The sequence below is a fragment of the Budorcas taxicolor genome, chromosome 19, assembly GCF_023091745.1.
Source record: "Budorcas taxicolor isolate Tak-1 chromosome 19, Takin1.1, whole genome shotgun sequence".
Taxonomy (NCBI): Eukaryota; Metazoa; Chordata; class Mammalia; order Artiodactyla; family Bovidae; genus Budorcas; species Budorcas taxicolor.
In genome coordinates, this window is record NC_068928.1 from 47993927 (window position 1) to 48013413 (window position 19487).

At 47.9% G+C, this 19487-nt stretch overlaps 1 protein-coding gene across 2 annotated transcripts in view; it reads right to left on the reverse strand.

Annotated features, from left to right (window-relative positions):
- TEX2 (testis expressed 2) overlaps window positions 1-19487 on the reverse strand; it is a 111094-nt gene that overhangs the window by 7704 nt on the left and 83903 nt on the right. The window contains exons 7-9 of one of the 2 annotated variants that reach the window (XM_052658927.1): window positions 18145-18244; window positions 7566-7698; window positions 1737-1856 (exon numbers count right to left, since the gene is read on the reverse strand). In XM_052658927.1, coding sequence (XP_052514887.1) covers window positions 1737-1856; window positions 7566-7698; window positions 18145-18244 — 353 coding nt within the window. Of the gene's footprint in view, window positions 1-1736; window positions 1863-7565; window positions 7699-18144; window positions 18245-19487 lie in introns of both variants that reach the window. The other variant, XM_052658926.1, reaches the window with a different exon arrangement.

Sequence of the window (19487 nt, forward strand, 5' to 3'; positions counted from 1 at the left end):
CAATCCCTCCCAGCATCAGGGTCTTTTCCAATGAGTCAACTCTTCGCATGAGGTGGCCAAAGTACTGGACTTTCAGCTTTAGCATCAGTCCTTCCAAAGAACACCCAGGACTGATCTCCTTTAGAATGGACTGGTTGGATCTCCTTGCAGTCCAAGGGACTCTCAAGAGTCTTCTCCAACACCACAGTTCAAAAGCATCAATTCTTTGGCGCTCAGCTTTATTTACAGTCCAACTCTCACATCCATACATGACCACTAGAAAACCATAGCCTTGACTAGACGGACCTTTGTTAGCAAACTAATGTCTCTGCTTTTCAATATGCTATCTAGGTTGGTCATAATTTTTCTTCCAAGGAGTAAGCGTCTTTTAATTCATGGCTGCAATCACCATCTGCAGTGATTTTGGAGCCCCTCAAAATAAAGTCTGACACTGTTTCCACTGTTTCCCCATCTACGTCCCATGAAGTGATGGGACCAGATGCCATGATCTTCGTTTTCTGAATGTTCCCTAGAGGGAACAAAATAACCCCTAGGTGAGAACTACTAGTTCGGATAAGGTGTAGACATCAGATGGAGCCTAGTCTTGATGATGGAGAGTCAGGCCAAGCTCCCACAGTACAGGCAGGGAATGCATCTCACCTGCTCTCCTTAATAACCTTCAAATACTGAACACAAATCTCGTGCCCTCTTAGAAAAAAATCTCATCGTCTCTATACAGCAAATAAGACATCAGGCTGCATTAACAGGGCAGTAGAACACAGCAGAACATCTGCCTTTCAAGACAGTGTCACACTGACTCTGAGCAGCAATTACTTGTCAAAGAGTTTTAGGAGCATCTAAAGAGAATAGCTACATCAAGATGATGGGCTGGCTGGCCAGGAAAGTAAGCTCCTCTATCAGGCCACATGGACCTACGACTGCCCTAAGAAGAGAGGATATTTGTTTCTTAAAATCCTCCACAGATCTGGAGTTCAGCAGTAGTATATGTACGTGTGTAGGAAAAAGCCATCACTCTGAAGAAGGTCAGGTGGGGAGTTCAATAGTGCACACAAACTCTACTGCCAACTCCTCAGACATCTAGATTCTTTTTATCTTCTGTAGGATTTCAAAAGTGAACAGGTTGATGTTTTTTTAAAAAGGCTTCTGAATCCCTTGGTTTCTTTGTCATTTCAGTTTCTTCGCTCACTGTAAACAATTAAAAGATCCTTACAGAGAGGCGGCCTAAGCACTTGGATCATTCCACAGTCCAAGTAACAGGCAAAAGGAACCCTCCAAATGAAGTTCATGATCCAAAAGGTCATCTAAGTGATCCACGTTTCCAAAATTCACCAAGGAAATCATTAAAATGTCTCAACTTTGCAGGAACTATTAACAGATCACTGGAGGCACGTGACCCATAAGAAGGGACGTAATGCGCCCCACCGACACCAGGGGGAGGTGCTGCGCAATTTATGGTCCTTGTGTTAACCATCCATTCTGGTAGTATTTACTCCAATGGCCTGAGAAAACCATTTTGGTCTGGACTCTTAAAAAGGGGAAACTATTTGGGTGTTTTTGACTTGGGGTCTCGAATTTTAAGCCACTGGCTTTGATTTATTAATGCAAAACCCATTCACTCAAAGTAAAGGAGGAAGGAAGATCAGAGAAGGGAAAGGCAATGATGCAAAGCTCACGCCCAACTTGCGGCCCTGACCACCCCCCCAGCCCGGGAGACCCCGGAAGCTGGGTCCACTCACCCCTCAGCCCCTGGCAGGAGCGGTTTGTCTCCGGCGCTGGGCTCTGGTGCATCGTCTTCGTCGGAGGAGCCAGCACTGGAGGACTCCTCGTCGCTGTCGGCCAGACAGAAGGCCCTGGGCCTGCAACTGATCAGGGCAGAGTCACCAGGCTGCCCGCCCAGCGCAGGCTCTGCTTAGGAAGAGCACGCGCTCCACCGCCACCATGGTGGCAACACTCCCCGCTCCCCCTCACCCAGACAGAGGAGGCCTAAACCCGGAATCCTCGGGTGGGCCTGGTCCCCTGGGAGACCCTTCAGCGCCCAGTCCCGGGCAAAACCGCCGAGGACTTGCGCCGGGAGGGTTGGATTCTGCGCATGCGTCAGAAAGACAGGCGGTCAGAGTGTGATGCGGTCCACACAAAATGCAGTGATCTTATCCACACAAAATGCAGTGATCTTGTCAACAGTGCAGAGCAGCCAGTGGGAAGTGAGTGGAACGAATGAAGATTGCATGGGTGACGGGACAGCTCATGTTAGTGACATGACCACCTCATGGATGACGGGGATGTTTAGGCAAGTCCTCTGACACTGGCTGAGTTCAAAAAAATTATGCTTTCTGGCTTAGTCATCTCCAAGTGAGTTTTGGCTGGAGACTGCTTCCTTGTGAAATTACATACCCCCTCTCCTGCCCCAGCTCCTGAAGGTCACAGAAAAGCCAACAACCAGAGGTACAAATCTCAAGGGATTCCAGGAGGCAACTGACATGGGAAGCCAGGAACCTTTCAGGAAATGTACTAGTTTAAAACTTTTTAAAAATAAAGTAATAAAAAGCTTCACCAGAGAGCAATGTTCCTCATGAATCTTTCCAGGGTAGGTTCTCAGTTTCCAGAGGCCTGGAGGGTCTGGATCACCAGAGTGGCAAGTGATCAAGGCTCCCCACTGAGGGCACTGGAGGGCTCCCAGCTGAGCTCTGACCCCACAAAAGGCAGCTTCCTCCCTGAAGGGAGGCTTTACTTCCGAGAGGCAGAGAGACAGAAGGCAGGGCCCATCTCAGGATCAGAGACTTGATGGGGACAAAATGAACAAGGGACAGAACTATCTCTGAACATTGTTACGCTATCAAAGGTCACTAACCAGAGGGTCGGTCTTGTAATTTTGAGGACAAAATCACCAGGACACGGGAAGGCATCCCAGCTTAGGTCTCATCGCCTGCATTCGAAACCCTCTGGGGTTTTCCTCAGATGCTGTCCTTGGCCACCAGAAGCCCATACGGGTGCTCATCTTTTGGCCAACAAGGGCCAAGGACACCCAAGGGCAGAGCACACCTGCCAGTGTGGCCTTGAAGGCCCAGCTGAGGTCCCAGCATGGGGGAGGAGGGCTCTGAAATCTCCGCCCTGAAACAGGAGCCTGGCTGTAAGAGGACCTCCCTGGCAGGACACCCGGATCCTCCTCAACCCTGTTCTGAAACATTAGAGCCGGCGCTCTAGCCAACAGGCTTGAGTGTGGTGTTGAGAAGAAACTCCCTCTGCAGACACAAAGGCCTCTTGTCCCCAGCCTTGGGGGCAGCACCTGACTCTTCCTCCTTCCATCAGAGGCCTGGCCAGTCCAGGAAATGTCCCTTCTGGTCACAAAAGCATCTCAGCCCTTTCAAGGGTTGGGCAGCCCTCACAGAGCTCTTCTTTTATATAAAAGGCAATGTAGGATTCCTAAGAAAGCTTACACGGGGACTTGGGATGAAGAAAGTCAGGGAAGTAAATCCCCAAAGATAATATGACCTTTCTCAGAAACCTAGTTTACTTCTTAGGAACATGATGGTGCCCCCCTGGTTCAGACCGCATGCTGCCAGGTAAGGAATCTACACAGCACCAAAGGCTGCCTCGGTATCTTGAAACGCAGTGAAACCTGCAAGGCCACTGGCCCCTCCTGTCCCCACTGGTATTTGTCATCTGGCAGCCTCCTGACCTGAGGCAGAAGATGCCAAAGGCTGAGCACTGCAGTGAGCTCTAGGGTTCCTAAATAAACCCTCCGCAGGACAGAGAACAGGACAAATTTTGTGGCTTGAACTTAATAATTTAGACAATGCCTTATCAGTTAAAACAGATCAGATGACATGAAATTCTGATTGTGGCTACATGGTACCTCTCCTCTCTGCCCGGGGAGCTGTATTATGCAGCACCAACACTAATTAAAAGTGGGGCTAAATGTCTGGCTGATTCAAGTTTATAACTGAATATGCATTTTGTGATCTCAGACTTATGAGGAATTTAAGAGAAAGACACCCTGCACATTCTTATATATAAGGTGTGCTAGTACATGATAAGCCTATTTTTTAAAACACACCTTGGGATTCCAGAGGAGAGTCATATCCTTTCTAAGAGTCACCTTAAAGGGCTGATTCCAGTTTCACTGCCTCTGCTAAAAATCTTTTTGGAAATGTGCTTGAAGTCGGACACATAGCAAAAGCGAACTATTTTATCACTGATAGTCTGTCTTGAGCCAAACATTTCTTAGCCCCATCATCACTGGCACCTCTGAGTGATGCCTGGCAATTACTCAAATATCTGACTCATCTAGAAAAAGTAGGATGCTTTGCTGTCAGAGTACTTAAAAGAAGGTCACAGACGCTAGACGCAGCTCTACAAAGGAGCGCCAAGGAATGCTTCACGTGAAGGGCACACAATTAAACAGCCCAGTGAGGCGACTGCTTGGAGGGGACCGCACTCTTGAGAGTGTTCGTTTTCTTAAACAGAAATCAGGCCCATACTGCTACAGATACACGTGCATGTACCCCCACAGTTAGACTGAGTCACAGCGTGGATGACAAGGACGCGGTTCCCAGGACATCAGGGCCTCGGGGCAGGGCAGTGGACTCGGGTACACTGAGCAGCCTAATGTGGAGGTCGGGGGGCCCCCCTATGGGACTCGCACACCAGCCCAGGCTGCCGTGGTAAGAGCAGGGACAGGCCCTGTGCCTTACAGGAAACGCTGGCCCTGATGTGCATTTAAAGAACAGCCAGCGTGCAGAACATTCCCCCTTCCTGACTCACTTAGGTACCCTTCAGGCAATTCCTAAAGTTCCGACCGCCCAGCTCACCACCTGAATTCCATTTTGAGCGTCTTACGGCCCAAAGTTACCATAACTACCGTATACAACCAGAAGACTATTGGGGAAATGAAAAGACTAAAGGAAAGAGTCTGCAAGTACAAAGTGAACCCACATTTCAAAGGGACAGGCCTTCACTAGAGTGAAGAAACACAGACTTCTCACCACCAGCCTTGGGGTGATGACGTGAGGATGGAAACAGACTTTGTACGATAAGTAGGACTTCCAGAGGGCCGAGCAGCATCTCCTTGCGGACTTCCCAGGGCACAGTCATTTGCGTGCTTCAAGGGGGTCAGACAAAAGCAGTGAGACCAAGCAGAGGCCCTGCCAGAGCAGGACGACAGGGGACAAGCCCCCGGCCGGAAGTGAGCCTTGGACTGGCGGCCACGAGATAAGGGGCGGAGGGCTGCTGCTGGCCCCACTCTTCACACTCGCGGCTCTAGGAGGGGCTTCCTGAAGGAAACCAAGGATCATGTGCCAGCCACAGGTGCAGGGACTCCGCCTCTCCTCTGGTACTCAGCCTCAGATTCCTCAGCTCATGTGACTGAGGAGAAGTGATGGGAGAATCACTTCTGGGATTAGGCTCTTAGGTACGGGTGAGCTTTCCAGAGGCTCTCGAAGCTCCCAGATATTGTGAGCCAAGTGGTGTGTGTGTAGGCATCTTTCTGGGGCAAGGATCCAGAACTCTCAGATTCCCAATTGGGTCCTTTTTGCCAAAAAAAAAAAAAGAGAAGGGTTAAGGGTTCATTTTTCCAGGCCTTTTTCTCCCAAGATCAAGTGCTTTGGAATTATATTTGTCTTTGCTTTTAAAATTAAATGTCAGCCAATTACACATCAATATAAAAGTTAATACCCTCACAGGAAGGCAAAACATACCAGACTCTACTGGGAAAAAAAATGGTACTTTAGATATATATTAAACATTAAATATAATATATAATATCATTATATTCTTAAAGCAGAGCATATTTTTCATGCAGTCTAGAGAAGCACTGCTTGCTCAGAAACATGTCCATCCTCTAATCAGCTGAGTTTTATGAACTTGAAATTGCTCCAGGAGAGCTGCATGAATAACAGTGAATGTGGGACGCCTCACGGCAGGGATCTCAGGGACCCGCCCATGATGGGACCGCACCTGCCCACAAGACCCCCTTCTTTCTAGTGGAGCCCCAGCAGCTTTGGGCAGCACGGGGCTGTTTCCCAAAAGGGCTCCCTGCACAAATGCTCCTGACTTGTCTGCTCTGTCTCGCCCCTGGTTAGTTAGAGCTCACTTTCAAGACCGCTTCTGCCTGCGGTGCTTGGTTTTATTGGCAGCTGTCTGCAGTTCCGCTATGCTGAGGCTGGCCTGATGGCGCTCAGTGGGGCATGGCGCTGGGGAGGGGTAGCCGGGGACAGAAGCTGGGTTTGACTCGAGGGCTGGATCAGAACCCCGGTGATCCCAATCAAGGAAAGCCTCTTAAGTGCTCCTGATCTCAATCCTCTCAGGTCTACAAACGGGGCCTTTATGTCAGGGGACGTGATGAAAGGACAAGCTTCCTTGTGGTGTCACACGGGTCCACACGAGACTCAGCACTGATGGGGGGATGAAATGCTACACGGAGGGCCGATCAATAGCACTCACCGGAAAACACAATCCACAGATTGCCGAATCCAAACACATTTTAACAAACAGTAGAAAGGTGAAAGGAAAACAGCACAGATACAGGTTAGATTGCATACAGCAGGTGAGATTCTCCAGTAATTAAAATATAAACATTTTCATTAAATCTCTTGGACACATCAGAATCATCTCAGTGAAAGAACGTTCTGCAATGTATGATCCAACTCCCCCCATCTATTGTGTGTCTACCACAAGTGTGAATTATAAGCATTAGGGCAGCATCATAACAAAGCAAACGCCTAAGAGGAGCCTGTGTCTTATGTCTATATTGAGGTGCTGGGAGGGTGGCTCCTGGTGGCATTTCTTATCATTTTACTACTCATTCCATGCAAACAGGTTAAAGACGTGAGATGCAGACTCTAATCAGCAATTTTCAGTCTGATAACAATAATATAATTAAAATTTGTCATCTGAAGCAGTCATTTTTAAGGTGTGTGGGAATGTAAAAGGTCCCAACTTATTAAGCCTAGGCATCTGAGGGAAAAAAAATCAACTTCATCAACTGGCTCAAAAATTAGGAATATTTACAAAATCAGACAACCCCGCGGCAGATGCAGTATCTTCTACAAAGAGAGGCATTTACTAAGAAAATCAATGGTGTATTATTTAGGGAAAATACATTTCAAAACACTTTAGAAGCACCCTCTTGGCTGCAAAATCCATCATCTAATTATAAATAATTCTGACACTGTGCTTAAAGCAGATAGACCCCCGAAGGACCTCAGCCTGGCCCATATATTGCTATTTGTGGCTGTAAGTTGGAGAAAGAACTTTCTGGATGGTGATTCTTATCACAGAGCATTTTATTGTGCAGCCTGCCCTGCTGATCCGAATCAGGGATGCTTCCTGGGTAATCAATACTGTGCAGCCCCGAGGCTGGTGGCCAATGGCACTGAGCAGAAGTGGAGATTTATGGTCTGCAGGGGATGAAACCAGGAAACATTCCCTGAAATCCTCTGTGGCCAGGAAACTCGTTCATGGACGCTCACTCAACCTTGGGTCTACCACACAACAAAGGTGCTTCTCAAGGGCTGGAGGGAGAAGGAGGTTCCCCGGGGTTGGGTTAGTAAATTCATATAGCCCCTTACCCTTCTTTGCCAATTTCTCCAACCTTCAGGGCTTCAACAAGAGGCTCTTTACCTAGTTTGGTCAAATTCATTTTGGTCTCGAGAGTCATCAGAAAGGACCCATTGTAGGACATTTCCAAATCGATCCAGAGTCCTGGAGAAAGGGTTTAAAAAAAAAAAAAAAGGTTTCTTTCCCCTAGAAAAACATAACTACAAATACAGTATTAAAAGCTATATTTTAAAGTATCTCAGTAGGTATCATATTGCAAGCCTATATATACTGCCTGTACTACCAAGGCATGTGAGAGGAGACTGTGAAATGAGAAGGTTCTAGAAATAGTTCAAGCATCTGGAAAATTGCCAGCATTTCAACACCCATTACAATGATCACAGTGACCTCAGCACACATTGTTAGAGATGGAAGAGTCCAGTCCTCTGAGTTCTTCTTACACTTAGTAAGAAACACAACCCCCAGGAGGAGACGGCTTGTCTCAGGACAAAGGCGGATTCTCAGTGGGTTAGAGGCAGAGGAGAGGTGCAGAGACTTCACAGCAGGTTGTGCTCTTTAAAGACACAAGTGAGAACCACTGTCTTTCTTAAAATTCTCCCCTCTTGGGGAGTGGGGGTGGGTAGGGGCACAGAAAATGGTTCAGGTTTAGGTTGGTGTGATAAGGATGATGACAAGACCTTTTACAACCCTTTTCTTTCTGGAAATTGTGTAGTAATGGGAGCAAAAGTATTCATGTTCCAGCCCCAGGATTATCCAGATAAAGCTGGGTAACCACTTTGTACACCTTTGCTTTAAAACCTGTTACTTAGAAATCACTCATGTTGATGACAACATATCTTAGAGGCTTTTGGCTTTGTGGAATTTCACTGGGAAGGCCCATCAGAAGTGGCCACTGACCAGATGTCTAAAATGCAAACAGAGGTCATCTCATGACCTTCTACCCAAGGTCCTAGAATTCAGCAGGCAGGACAGACCACACTGTGATTTTGACACTCCAAGCGCCACAGCACCTCATGGACTTCCCGTCAAAATGTGATCCTTCAAGTGGGTGTTTAGATGTTAATAAACTTATACTCATATAAGATAAATATCTGAAAGGAAGCAGGAAATTAATTGAAAATCATGTTCACACACAGCTGCATTTTCAAGTAATTACAGTAAATAACCTATTCCCTGTTTGGCCACCAAGCATTAATGGTACAACTCCTCACTAAAGGCAGAATAATTTCCATTTTGCTTTCACCAAACTCCTTTTTATCATAATTGAAGGTAATTATTTTCCATGAATGACCTGGTCTAATTGATATGCAGATCAGCTGTGAATGTCTTTGCAGCAACTCACAAAACTGCTCTATTTCTTGCTTACGTTAAACACTTAAAAATCATTAATTAGCTTGGTTTCCAAAGGCACTATTACTGGAAATAAGGGCACATCTGCTCTAATAAAGATATTTAGTCATTAATCACTTACAAAAGAAAAGGGATTAGGGTAAAAGGCTTGATATTAATAGATTTTTAAGCTCAATATAAATAGAACATCAATAAAGAAGATATTTCTTTAAAAAAAAAAAGTTATTTGTTTTTGTGTATCTCCAGCTTTATTTAACTTGAGAATCAATAGACTCAAACTACCTGCTTGCTGTCTGTATTCATATACGATCATGTCCTTTGAAAACCCTACTCAGGTTTCCAATAAATATTACTAGTTCAGATTCCTTTTGAAGGTTGTCATATTTATATACATATACACACACACACACACACACATTCTTTTTTTCTAGTGCTAACAAGTTTTAAAATTCCAGAGTCATACATAACTTTCCATTTGTACTTATCCCTAGCTTCCCTCTTTATTTTTTTTAAATCAATTTATTTAACTGGAATACAACTGCTTAACAATGGTGTGTTAGTTTCTGCTGTACAACAACATGAGTCAGCTAAGGCTTCATATTAAAAAGAACCAGAATTTTATTTGTTATAAAGTGGAAGCGTTTGTCTGTTTTTCAAATAAGGGGATATGGATAAAGGTTTGGTAAACAGCTGGTGCACACCCCAGTCATCAGGACACTCCACCCAGTCACCTGTGATCTGGCCCCTCTGAGTTGAGGCTAGAAAGAATACGTGGAGCCCAGTCACATGGACCAGGGCTTGGGTTCCCCTGGAAACTTCTCGACCTCTGGGCACCAGCCTCCTCCTCTGTACCAGGGAGATGATGCTGCTTACACAGCCAGCGCCTGGTGCATCCTGGCAGGGCTCTTCCCTTTCTGTGCCACCGCCAGCCCACTTCCTTCCACAGCTCTGGGCTGCAGCCTAGCTTGCTGTTGTTGCCGTGGCTCTTGGGAACCAGACCAGAGGAGGCCAAGGGGCCAGAGGGAAGAGGCTATACCGGGCAGCCAGATAGCGCTGTCTGGCTGGGAAGTGGAGGGTGGTACATGGACATCTGACCAAGCTTCTGCATAGGTGATAGAGCCTGTTTTTGTATCACTATATATGTCCCATGATGGTTGGATGGCATCACCAATTCAACAATGGACACGAACTTGGGCAAACTCCGGGAAACAGTGAGGGATAGGGAGGCGTGGTGTGCTGTAGTCCATGGCTCAAAAGAGCTGGACACGAATGAGCGACTGAACAAAGTATGTCCTATGAGACCCACCCATGGGGCCCTGCTCAGTCCTCGTTCTCAGTGAAGATGTAGAGTCAAGAATGGTTTGAGAATCTTTAAACACAGATATAAAGTACAAACATTCAAGTTATCCTAATATGGCGTGCTTGCATTCAGATGAGGATGAGATGACTATTTGAACATTAGATGCAAAGAAAAAACATGTTTCTGTGACAATCATTCAGCAGCAAAAATCGCCCTGAAAACCTTGGAGCACACACACCTGGAGCCAAGACCACCTGGTTACATAAAGAGTGAGTCGGGAGCTCCCACCCTGCAGAACTGAAGGATGAAATCGACAGTTACCAGAAAGGGACAAATGTAGCAACACTGTGAAGTGGGGACACACGCTGTCCTGGGTGGCACCCTGACCCTAACGGGCTGCACACTCCTCACCTGGGTGAGCGCGGGAACGGTTTCTTCTGGGCTCTTGACAAAGATTAAGACGTCCTTGTGAGGCATTTCATTTAAAATGTGGCTTCAAGACTCTCTTGGTGGATCTGTGGATAAGAATCCCTCTGCCAATGCAGGGGACACAGGTTTGATCCCTGATCTGGGAGATTACCATATGCCGCAGAGCAATCAGCCTGTGCCTCAGAGCCGGGGAACTGCAAGTACTGAGCCCACACTTCCCAGAGCCTGTGCTCCCCAACAAGAGAAGCCTGCACACCGAGACCCGAGTAGCTCCCGTTTGCCGCAACTAGAGAGAAACCCCATGTGCAGCAATGAAGACCCAGCGCAGCCAAAAAAAGCAAATAAAATAACAACAATAAATAATTTTTAAAATTCTGCTTCCTATAACCACCTGGTCTTGGCAGCACTCAAGGACAAAAACCAGAAGTTAAGGAGCAGGACCATTTTTTAAGTCTTTAAACAGGAGTAAGGTGGGCTTCCCCTTGGCTCAGCAGTAAAGAATCTGCTGCAGTGCAGGAGACACAGGAGAGGTGGGTTCGATCCCTGGGTGGGGAAGATCCCCTGGAGGAGGGGCATGGCAACCAACTCCAGTATTCTTGCCTGGAGAATCCCATGGACAGAGGAGCCTGGCGGGCTGCAGTCTGTGAGGTGGCACAGGACCAGACACGACTGAGCACAGCACAGGACAGTCATCCCGAGAGGCTCCCTGGAAAGGGCACGGACGCAAAGGGTCTTGTCTTAGTCTCTCAGGCTGTGCAAAAAAATACCACAAACAGCGTGGCTGAAAAAACGGATACTTATTTGGCACCGTTTTGGAGGCTGGAAGCCCAAGATCAAGGTGCCGGCCAATCCAGTCCTCGTGAGAGCTCTCTTCCTGGCTTGCAGACAGCCACCTTCACCCGTGTCCTCCTGTGGCCGACAGCGAGTTAGCTCTCTGGTCTCTTCTCATGGGGGCACTAATCTCATCGTGACGTCGTCTAAGCCCAATCACCCCAAAGGCCCTGTCTCTGCCATCTCATTGCAGGCAGGGCCTCAACAGCTGGATCTGGGAGGGACCCAAACACTCAGTCCATGAGGTCTCCACCACACGAGGGGTCTTCATGCTGCGAGGCTGTCCCGTGGTGAAGGGGGGGCACCTGGTTGCCAACAAGTCCCTATCAGCCTTTCACTGGCAACAGGGGAAACACAACTGACAATGAACGTGACAAGCTTCAGTCAGGCTTCACACAAGGGCCTGAGGAGCTCAGAAGGCTGTTTTTCTGTTTCTCTTCAACTTCGTAAGGAAGGATCAGCTTCCACCACCACTGCTATCCAGAGGGAGACTGCGGCAAAAGTAACTTCTCACTTTTACTGCGGCAAAAGTGAGCAGTAGTGTAACTCCACCCCAAAATGTCTATTGAGTTCTGTTTTTTCTTTTAACCTAGCTTCTGTCTTTTTTTTCCCTCCTAGCCGCACTGGGTCTTAGCTGTGGCACTTGGGATCTTTATCACGTCAGGCGGGATCTTTCTTGTTGCGGTGCACGGGCTCTCTAGTTGTGACCCTAGGGTTCAGCAGTTGCGGGGCGCAGGCTTAGCTGTTCCACAGCATGTAGGATCTTAGTCCCCCGATCAGGGATCAAACCCACGCCCCCTGCATTGCAAGGTGGATTCTTAATCACTGGACCACCAGGAAAGTCCTGTTTATTGAGTTCTTGACACAAGCTATCAGACCTTAAGACTTTGAGCTAAACCCCTATCCTTAGGAAGTTGATGCCTCAAGAATAACAACACCCTGGGCCATGGGGAGCAGAGCAGACTGAGATGCCACCACAGGTAAAACATGTACCCTGGTGCATGTCACCCGAGACAAGTAGAACAGAGCTTCTTCCGCCTTCTCCCTGGTAGTTGATTTAATGGGGTCGCAAAGAGTCGGACACGACTGAGCGACTGGACTGAACTGAACTGAACTGAACTGAACTAAGGCTTCCCTGGTGGCTCAGTGGTAAACAATCTGTCTGTTAGGCAGGAGATAGGCCCAATCCCTGGGTCAGAAGATCCCCTGGAGGAGCACATGACAACCCACTGCAATATTCTTGCCTGGAGAATCCCATGGACAGAGGAACCTGGCGGGCTACAGTCCACGGAGTTGCAAACAGTAGGACACACTAAAGTGACTGAGCACAAAAGCATTAGGACTAAGAAGCAGTCTTACCATGCTGGTAAAAATCTAGTACTTTCACTCAGCAATTCACTGCTGTGTTTACTATTAAAATAACTAAGTGGCCTCAGTCTCACTGGAACAGGTTAAGGGGCAGGGGCCGCTCAGGAGGTAAGAGGTTCTACAAGCCTTGCTCACTGAGCCCAGCTCGTGTTACCTGCTCCCCCATTTCCCTCTACCTGTAACTGATGGCTGATTTTCTCTCTGAAAGCCAACACCTGGCATCCGAAGAACAAAAGCTCTCAAAATGGAAGATGTAGTCATTTGTTATCAAGAACGGATGTTTGAGTTATTCAGCTCTTAGACAAGCACAACGGTGACTGTTCTGTTCCTGGCAAACAGACCGGTGCCATGTTGCTCCCTGGGATACCGCAGGAAACTAGTATTATTCATCGTACTTGGGTGTGTCCTTTAGGACAGATGTCATCTTTGGTTCTTTCGACCTGTAACTGTTCTCAGAATGGCTCCACCTTTCAAGGTCGACACAGTCCCAAATCAGAGTCTCTCCTCCCCATCTCACCCAAGACCTGCAAATGGGTACATTTTTCTCCTTTCCGCAGAAAGTATGTTTTTTCTTTCTGCAACACCAGCTGGCCAGACAGTGTGTGTGCCATTCTTGTGCTGAGCCCCACAGTCTGGCCTCGTCACTGTGGTCAGCCCTGGGCAGCTGCTCTCTTGATGAGGGTGTAGCCGACGGAACGGGAAGCTCACAGACTGACTCTGGTTGCACTCAGCTCACAGCACTGAATAAAGGCACCAGGCACCATAAATCAAGGTCAAGAAGACAGTGTAGATGGTGGACCTGCCAGTCACGACTATGGGCATCTCTGGAGACAGACCAGCTTCCCATTCCTGTGCGACACAGTCATCTTTCCAGAGAATCCGAGCTCTCTAGTGGAAACCTGGGTTGCTGGTTGGGTTATCTTGAAACAGGGAAAACCGGTATCACACGGCTCTTTTTATCCACTCAGTGACCATCTGCAGACTTAACTCCACGTCGCAAACATCCTGAAGACTAAATGAATTAATCTGAACCTGAGGGGGTCATAGTCCACGTCCCTGGTTCATCCTGACACTGCTGATGCCCCCACAGGCACTGCTCTGAGACCTCTGGTTCCAGGTGTGGAAGATAAAAGCCTGGCCGACAGCCGAGGGTCCCCACTGCACCCCTTCGGGAAGATTTTACTGATCAAGCTTTGCAGCAGCAAACATCAGCAGCTTCCTGTGTGTTACCTGTGCTCTCTGAGGGTAATGCAAAGCGCTTCAGCTCCACCATGACCAACAAAGGAGACGCTCCTGCCCTCAGCACTCTGTGGATGGGGAAACCGAGGTGCTGGGTGCTCAGTAACCTCCTGAGGCCCCGCTGTGGGATCACAAAGGAGCAGGGCCTGAAGGCAGGTGGCCTGGCCCAGAGCTGGCGCGCACACGAACCTCTGGCCTGGAAGCGGTGGAGCAGGATGAAGGCGAGGCTGCTGAGTGGCCTCTGGCATGTCACCCCCTCTCTGCGCTTTGGCTTGTTCATCTAAACAGCGCAGGGTCCTGCTAGGGAACCTCCGATTGCCTTCTCAAGTCTAAACAGTCAATCTAACCAATTCTTTAAGGGTTGGAAAAAGGAGCTATACCTTTTCTACAAATTTTTTTAAACTTTTTACTTTCTTTTGGGGTACAGCCAATTAACAATGTCTAAACAGTCAATCTAACCAATTCTTTAAGGGTTGGAAAAAGGAGCTATACCTTTTCTACAAATTTTTTTAAACTTTTTACTTTCTTTTGGGGTACAGCCAATTAACAATGTTGTGATAGTTTCAGGTGAACAGCTGCAAACGGACTCAGTCATACATAAACAGGTACCCATTCTGCTCCAAACGCCCCTCCCAACCAGGCTGCCACATAACATCAAGCAGAGTTCCCTGTGCTATACAGTAGGTCCTTGTTGGTTATCCATCATTTTAAATTAATTTTTATCCATAAGAAAAAAAGCTCAGGAGAGAATGGACCGAGAATGTACCAAATGTAGCAGAAACAGTCACCCGGTTATCTCTGAGTGGTGGGATAAAGGGTTATATTTCCCTTTTTCCTTTTCTAAATATTCCAGCTTTCCCCACTTTGGGTATTCGTTGGATGAATGAAGGTGTAAACATTACCCTAACAGAGTTAATAAAACAACCAGAAAGAGCTTGGCCTGGTGGCCCTCCAAGGTCAGGCCCAGGGGAGAGCAGCCGGTGGGGACGAGGGGTGGGAGGAGGAGGCTGTGTGGCCTGCGGGGAAGGGAGGAGACCAGTCCCTGCCCCATACGAGGTGTGTGGGGGGCAGGCAGGAATCAGAGAAAGGCCCACAGCCAATTTCTAAGGGATGGCCTCTCTCCACCTTCTGGCCACCCGCTACTGGTGGGAAGTGAAAGTGCCCCAGGAAGTAAGGGTCCTTTTCTCTTATTTGCTGCACAAGAACCTGGCTGTGTGTTCTGGAGCCAGGATAGGTCAGTGGTGGCAGATGACTCTAGGGAAGTCCCTAGAGTCAGTTTTAACAAGTCACTCCTGATTTTAATTTCCCCCAAAGCAAAGGTTTCTCTTACAGCAATGGAACCCAAGCCACACTGTCCCTTCATGTTCATTTCTGTTTTACCATCACATGCATCCTTTGCAGAATTAGAAAAACCTAATTTGATCAAACTTTTAAAACCTACAGGCTTTATGTCTTTATCATTCCTTTCTTTAGTAACATTTCCTCCCTTGTTATGTAAGCAGGGAGATCTCTACAATTTGCCCTGAAAGGAGTTAAGTAAGCCTCAGATGGATTAAAAACTGGCAAAGCTTTGATCTGTATAATAATATGTCTGGCTGCAGCTCTGGCTCCAGAGGAACAGGAAAGAGACTTTAGTGTATTTCACTCAAAGCCTTACAAAGCTGCCCTGAGAGGCTGCAGAGTTCACAGCCACCGGGACGCTTCTTAAATGCTTCAAAGCCTCGCTCTGGCCCTGCCCCCCCCTTTGGAAATTTCTACAAATTCAACAAAGGACAGTCCTGAGATAAGAGACTGCAAATGCATTAGAAAACAGAGCATGCACACGTATTATTATATTTACTTTCTTTAAGCCCAACTCTCAGGAGGTTTATGTTAGCTGATCATTTACCAGCTCGTTACCAGCCAATTCCTAATGAGGCAAAGGGCAACCCAGAGCCTGCTAGAGCCAGAGGAAGGCAGGCCGCCCTGGAATGCTGATGGGGCCGAGATCCAGGCTCCACACCTGACATGTAGATAATGCAGCTTTTAAAACTTCACTTGCGGTTGACAGAACTCCAGTAAGGCCATTTGTAAAGAAACAATCCTTTCTAGCTTTACTCTTGGTGAACCAGAAATTAACGAAACCTGGGAAAACTCAGTACTCTTGCCTGGAAAATCCCATGGATGGAGGAGCTTGGTGGGCTGCAGTCCATGGGGTCGCTGAGAGTCGGACAGGACTCAGTGACTTCACTTTCACTTTTCACTTTCATGCATTAGAGAAGGAAACGGCAACCCACTCCAGTGTTCTTGCCTGGAGAATCCCAGGGACGGGGGAGCCTGGTGGGCTGCCATCTATGGAGTCACACAGAGTCAGACACGACTAAAGCGACTTAGCAGCAGCAGCAGGAACACTCAGCTTCATCAAAGTGTAGACATGATTAAATGGTCACAGGTGATCTCAACATGCTATTATATGGACCTCTGGATTTGCAAATATTACTCTGCTCTTTCTCTGAAATCGATGAGATGCTGCTGCTGCTGCTGCTAAGTCACTTCAGTTGTGTCCGACTCTGTGTGACCCCATAGACAGCAGCCCACCAGGCTCCCCCATCCCTGGGATTCTCCAGGCAAGAACACTGGAGTGGGTTGCCATTTTTTTCTCCAATGCATGAAAGTGAAAAGTGAAAGTGAAGTCACTCAGTCGTGTCTGACCGTTAGCGACCCCATGGACAGCAGCCTACCAGGCTCCTCCGTCCATGGGATTTTCCAGGCAAGAGTATTGGAGTGGGGTGCCATTGTCTTCTCCAGATGAGATGCCAAGAACTGGAAAATCCCATGGACGGAGGAGCCTGGTAGGCTGCAGTCCATGGGATCGCTAAGAGTTGGACACGACTGAGTGACTTAACTTTCACTTTTCACTTTCATGCATTGGAGAAAAAAATGGCAACCCACTCCAGTGTTCTTGCCTGGAGAATCCCAGGGACGGGGGAGCCTGGTGGGCTGCCGTCTATGGGGTCGCACAGAGTCGGACACGACTGAAGCGACTTAGCAGGAGCAGGAAATATTAGCTTCACTGTCAGATGAAACACTTGTTAGAGCTGCTAACTATAGAGCTGGAAGAAAAAAAAAACAACTCTTTGTATTTACATTAAATGTATACAACACAGAACTTGATTTCACTAAATATGTTCAGGAGCCATCTGATGGAGCCTTACAGAGATAAAAGTAGATGCTAGAGTTTATAAATTTTACAAAACATTTACTTCAAAACAAACATTCTCTTGAGAAGTTGTAGTTATTTCCTCTCTTACTTTGTTCCCGAGTGTTTTGAGGAGCACTGTAAATCTAGTTTAAGTGCAAAGACGCTCTGGGCTTCCCTGGTGGTCTAGTGGTTAAGAGGCCACCTGCCAATGCAGGGGACACAGGTTCCGCCCCTGATCCAGGAAGATCCCATGTGCTTCGGGGCAACTCAGCTGGCGTGCCACAACTACTGAGGCCTGTGCGCCTTAGGGCCCACACTCCGCAATAAGAGATGCCACAACAGTGTGCGAGGGGAGCGGGCCTGAAGCGCAGCCAGCGCCTCGCACCCTGCCAAGGGCAATGGCCATGCAGAGCCTGGCCACACAAAAGCTCAGGTCCCAGGAACTGGCATGTGGGCATCTCTGGGCTGGAGGAGGATCTTTGAGGAGGGGAAGTCCAGATATACTCCCCATCATTTTAAGGCTGTGACCATTAAGAACAGAAGACACACAGCATGAAATACGGTTAAAAACGCCTCCGCTAAAGTGAAAGCCGCTCAGTTGTGTCTGACTCTTTGAGACTCCACGGACTATACCCGCCAGGTTCCTCTGTCCATGGAACTCTCCAGGCAAGAATGCTGGAGTTGGCTGCCATTCCCTTCTTCAAGGGATCTTCTTGACCCAGGGATCAAACCCATTGCAGGCAGATTCTGCACCAGGGAAGTCCAAACACAAAAACAGGGAAGCCTCCAACTCTCACCAAACACAAAGCCTTGGTTTTCAATCTGCAGTGGTGGCTGTATTTTAACATTCATATAATCGCTCGGTTCCTCTCTAGAGCCAGTTAAGAGTTACCTTGGTGGTCAACGTAAGGCTTGAAGGCCTGAAGGATTTTTGGCACAGCTACCCCCATGTCAAGTTCCGTCAGAGTTAGCTCATTCATGAAGTACGGGAGCTGGAGGAGAGAAGGGAAAACAAAGGAGACATGTCAGTAGCCTGGTTAATGTTAGAAATCAGCAGTCTCTCAGAGGGAATGATGGGGTGGGGAGAACACATTTATTTAGCCAAAATTTATTAAGCACACACCACATACGAGGCATCCTGTTACAGACAGAGCCGTGGACGAGTCAGGCAAGGTCCTTGCTCTCATGGGGTTTAGGTTGAAGGGGGAGAAACAGAAAAGTATCCAGCCTGACTCAGAGGCTGACTGGGCTACAGAGAAAGCAAGGTGGGCGATGGGCAGGAGGGAGGCTGGACAGCCTAACTCAGAGGCTGACTGGGCTACAGAGAAAGCAAGGTGGGCGATGGGGAGGAGGGAGGCACGGAGTTCTGGATACGGTCAGTGAAGGCTTCTCTGAGGGTGCTGAGTGGCGAGAGGCCAGACTGTGGAGAAGGAATCAGTCATGCTGGTCAGGTTAATAATGTCCAGCATTGGCTGAAGTCTGGGAAAATGGACCTCTGAGAGGACTAGCGGGGAAGACAGGAAATCACTAGAACATTTCCTGTACGCCAACTCACAACATATATTAAAATCCTTCAAAAAAAAAAAAAATCACATCCTTTGACCCCTGTGCTAGACCTTTTCCCTTTGCCCCCAGGGATCTGAGTTCCTCTCTACAGCCCAGGAGGCTGGTCTGCAGGAACCGCACGGGTGACCTCTCTTGCCCTCTGACTTCTGGTTGAGCTTGGCCAGTGGGACACAGAGTGGGCAGGGGGCTGGGAGGTACCAGGAGAGAAGTCCTGTTGGGCACTTGTCCCCTCCCTTTGCTCGAGGCCACAGCTCCTGCCAGACAGGCAGCACCTTCGCACAGCCACCCTGCCTGAGTCTGGGTAACCGCTCCCTGCCAGCTCTGGAGTACGCACTAGGACTTTTGGTTTCTCTGCATCAGTCTACACCTTCCTAAATCCTCCCTTTATTAAACTCTCCCCTGCGGCTTGTTCCATCTGAAGGTGTCATGTGTTTCCCACTGGGACCCTGACTAACACAGCTGTCATTAAGAATTTACTCTAAATGAACTAACATAAGAGTGCTGGTATCATGCTTAGAAATTCCTACTTCACCTCAGGAGCACAAAATTTAATTCTATGCTTCCTCCACCTGGATTTATATATGTGTATGTATATTTTAAACAATAGAGTTTAGGTAGTCCATTCCTAATTTTAGTGTAAGACATAAATTAGGAATCTACCTTAATTTT